The 4,061-nt window shown below is 35.9% G+C and overlaps 1 protein-coding gene across 1 annotated transcript in view; it reads left to right on the top strand.

Moving 5' to 3' along the window:
• Nucleotides 1-4,061, top strand: part of NDC1 (NDC1 transmembrane nucleoporin) — a 50,475-nt gene that overhangs the window by 13,296 nt on the left and 33,118 nt on the right. Inside the window, exons 7-9 of the mRNA XM_006768391.2 lie at nt 236-266; nt 1,689-1,740; nt 3,600-3,735. Of these exons, the coding sequence (XP_006768454.1) occupies nt 236-266; nt 1,689-1,740; nt 3,600-3,735 (219 nt within the window). The remainder of the gene's footprint in view (nt 1-235; nt 267-1,688; nt 1,741-3,599; nt 3,736-4,061) is intronic.

Here is a 4,061-nt window from a genome sequence, read left to right as displayed (position 1 = left end):
TACTTAAGGGAAAATATTGTTAAAATGTGGAATATACATACAATGGAATATTATTCAACCTTAAAAAAGAAGGAAATCCTGTCACATGCTATAATATGGTTGAATCTTGAGGACATTATACTGTGTGAAGTAAGCCAGTCACAAAAAGACCAATACTGTATGATTCCATTTATATGAGATATGTAGAATAGCCAGACTCTTAGAAACTTAAAGTAGGACATGTTGGTTGCCATAGACTGAAGAGAGGGAGAAAGGGGGAGAAGTTGGTATGTTCAGTGGGTATAGATACTGTAGAAATATGAAAAAACTCTAATGATCTGTTGCACAAGGCACTTATATCCACATTGCCCACTTAAAAATGTTTAAGATGGTAAATTTTTTATGTTGTGTGTTTTTTAGCACAATAAAAAAAGGTATTTTTTTAAAAAAAGGAAAATATATGTGATTTGGTCATTACTTTATATAGAACATATTGCTTTTTATAAGTTTATAACGGTACTAATACAATAAAAATATTCTCTTGCTAAGGGAACCTTGTAGAATTTATTAAAGTGAATTTTCGTATAAAAATACAGCAGCTTCAATATAATGAACAGTACAAGTTAGATGGACAAAATTAATCTCAGTAGCAGCACATAATAGAAACAAAATCCAACGTTCTAAAATACTATTTTCAGACTAATTTTTTCTGTGCTATGGATATAATTACATTTATATCCATAGAAAAAAGTAGGATCAGAAAAAGGCCATTTTGTTGTCTACCTTTTTCAGTTGTAGTTTATGTAATCCATTTTTCTAAATAGCTTTGAAAATTATCATTCTAATGTTAATACTTCATTGTATTAACCTACTATAGTCAGCCTAGCTGTTTGCCCATACAGGCATACTTTGCTTTACTGTGCTTCACATTATTGCACTTCACAGATGTTGCATTTTTTTACAAATTAAAGGCAAGAACCCTTCACTAGCTACAAGATTATGACTTGCTTTATTGAAATACAATACTCTGGAATACCACAATATCTCAGAGGTATGCCTGTAGTTGTATGTTAGTCTGACAAAGCCATGTCAGCATTCCCATGGTCAGCTATTTCTTTCAAACTTCATTTCTAGTGCTACCACTTTCCATTTTTTTGTTGTACTTTGGTCTTTTTTGGCCAGTTTCCTCTTTTCAGTTATTCATTTTTGTAAAAAGTTATGTGGGTTTACCGTGGGAGACAAGGAGGCAACACAACTACATGCTTCATTGTCTGTGCCTGAACTGCATAACTGATGTGAGCGACCAATCACCAATAGACTTTGAAGGAAGAGATGTGATTGGTCACAGATCTTGCTATCCATCTGTTATCTACATACTTATTTGGTTACTGAAAAGCTAGAAATACTATATTGAGTTGCTCGCAGTTAATATACTCTGGTAACTGAAATTTGAATTCAGTTGGAGGACTGGTGTTAGTAACTAAACCCTGGTAATTGAAATATGTACATATCAGAATTAAAAAGCAAAAACTGCCTATATTTAGAAATTATTCTTTTGTCTTGCCCATTCTTAAACAAACTAGACTTTAGACTGAGGTCTTGGTGTCTGTTTGACTATCTCATCAACCTCATATTTCAAAACATGATTAAGATTTGCTTTTATAACTTTTTATGTTCATAACTGTGTATTACCCCTTCTCCCCCCTCAGGCCATATTCCCAAAGCTTGGATTAGCACTGCTATGAATCTTCAGATAGATGAGTAAGTACTCTATGAAAAGTCTGATTTTAACTTTTTTAGATGTTTTCATCCTTTTAGATGTTTACTTCTTTCCACATGCTTTGATTGGTTGAGCCTTTAAGATTTTTAAGAATTGTGTTCATTTTTAAAAAATTTTTTTACTGATTTCGGAGAGGACGGGAAAGAGAGAGAGATAGGAGATAGAAACATCAGTGATGAGAAAGAATCATTGATTGGCTGCCTTCTGCATGCCCCCTACTGGGGATCGAGCCTGCAACCCAGGCATGTGCTCTTTACTGGAATCGAATGTGGGAACCTTCAGTCCACAGGCTGATGCTCTATCCACTGAGCCAAACCAGGTAGGGCAAGAATTGTGTTCATTTTTGAATGCACATAGTTCACATAGTCTAAAATTTCAATGATATATAAAAAGGGCATGCAATGAAGATGATTTATTTTGCTCCTTTCTCCAGTCACCTAGTTACTGTCCCCAGAAGTAATCAATAATTCATTTATTGTTAGAAACAGCTTTTATATTGTAAAAAAGTAGACTTCTTGAATTGCGTGGTATGCCTCCTTTTTTCTTTTTTGTCCTCAATAATCATTCTATGCTATGTTGAGCTAGACAGTCATAATGCTGTGGCATTATTCTAATTTTGCCTATGAGGAACCAAAATTGAGGAGGGTCATGTGACCAGTTGAAGATCATAAGTGGCAATCAGGTATATTGTTCTAGTTATTCCCCATGCACTTGGCAAATAAAGCTTTCATCTTGATTTTTGTTTATTTTTTATAACTCTCACCCACAGGATATTTTTTCCATTGATTTTTAGAGAGAGTGCAAGGGAGTGGGAGAGGAGAGAGATGCAGAGAGAAACATTGATGTGAGAAACATCAATTGGTTGCCTCCTGCACACACTCAAACTGGGGCCCTGGATTAAACTTGCAACCCAGGTACCTTTGACTGGGAATTCAACCTGAGACCCTTTGGTGCTCGGGCTGATGCTCTGACCATTTTACAACACTGGCCAGGGCAAATCTTATTTTGCAGATAAATGTAAATTTCTCCATTAATGTTCTTTTATTATTCTAACTGTGAGACTTTGTGTCATATATAGTCTTCATTAGTATCAGTTCTTGGGAGTGGGAATATTGGCATATATGGGTGTTTATGAGATATTATGGTTTCTACCATGTAGATTCCAATTTTTAACGTTTAAAAGTTCCTAGGTAATGCCCTGCCTGAGTGGCTCAGTGGTTGAGTGTTGACTTCTGAACCAGGAGGTTACGGTTCAATTCCTGGTCAGAGCACATGCCTGGGTTGTGGGCTTGATCCCCAGAAGGAGGTGTACAGGAGGCAGCTGATCAATGATTCTCTCTCATCGATGTTTCTCTACCTCTCCCATCCTCTCTGAAATCAATAAAAATATATTTTAAAAAGTAAAGATAGTTATTTTTAATAGTGCTATGTGCTTTTAACTACGATGGAACTGTTTGTAGGGTATAACAGGGGAGGTGCTAGTTATGTTGAATGATTTTTAAGTATCAAACTAGAAAGCAACCGTAATATAATTTTACTCAACCTCTAGGGGTTGGTTTATAGGTTTGACTTATTCTTTTTCCATAGTAAGTGGCACTGAAGATTTTGAACACAAGAAACTGAGTGCCAGTTTAGGTTTACTCTTCCTTTTAGGCTCCCTTTATGTTCTTTGTTAGAAGGTATGGGGGAAAAATTCTATAGGGCACAAAATGAGAGGAGTTTATTACCATTACTATTTGCAAATAGGATTTATTTGTTTCTCACTGTTGAGCCCAAGTCTGTTAAATGCTTAGACTGTATTTTTCCCCATAGGATTAAATAGTAATTTTTGTTTTCATAGGCAATTTCATAGGCCTCTTGATACTGTGAGTGGCCTCTTGAATCTCTCATTGCTCTACCATGTCTGGTTATGTGGAGTCTTTCTTCTGATAACTTGGTATATCTCATGGATACTCTTCAAAATCTATGCCACAGAGGTTAGTACTGATTTTTTTGTTGGTACATTTGTATTTTGGAGTCCTACAGATTTATTTTTAGTAGAGCACTGATCAGTATGCTGTTATGCCCGAAGCCATTTTTGTAAATGGGGTTTTGGTCTCTTTTCTGAGACTTCACTAGGGATGCATCATTTATTAACCATTATTTACTTTGTTGTTGTTGTTTTTTGTTCATTCTCATCCGAGGATATTTTTCCATTGATTTTTAGACAGAGTAGAAGGGACCCGCCCAGGCCGGCACAGAGGCTTTTGCCCGATAGCCTCAGGCAAAGGCGAGATTAGCACCTCCCTAGAGGACAGAAGTT

The sequence above is a fragment of the Myotis davidii genome, unplaced genomic scaffold (genome assembly GCF_000327345.1).
Source record: "Myotis davidii unplaced genomic scaffold, ASM32734v1 scaffold79, whole genome shotgun sequence".
Lineage (NCBI taxonomy): Eukaryota > Metazoa > Chordata > Mammalia > Chiroptera > Vespertilionidae > Myotis > Myotis davidii.
This window is presented reverse-complemented; position numbering and strand designations above follow the sequence as displayed.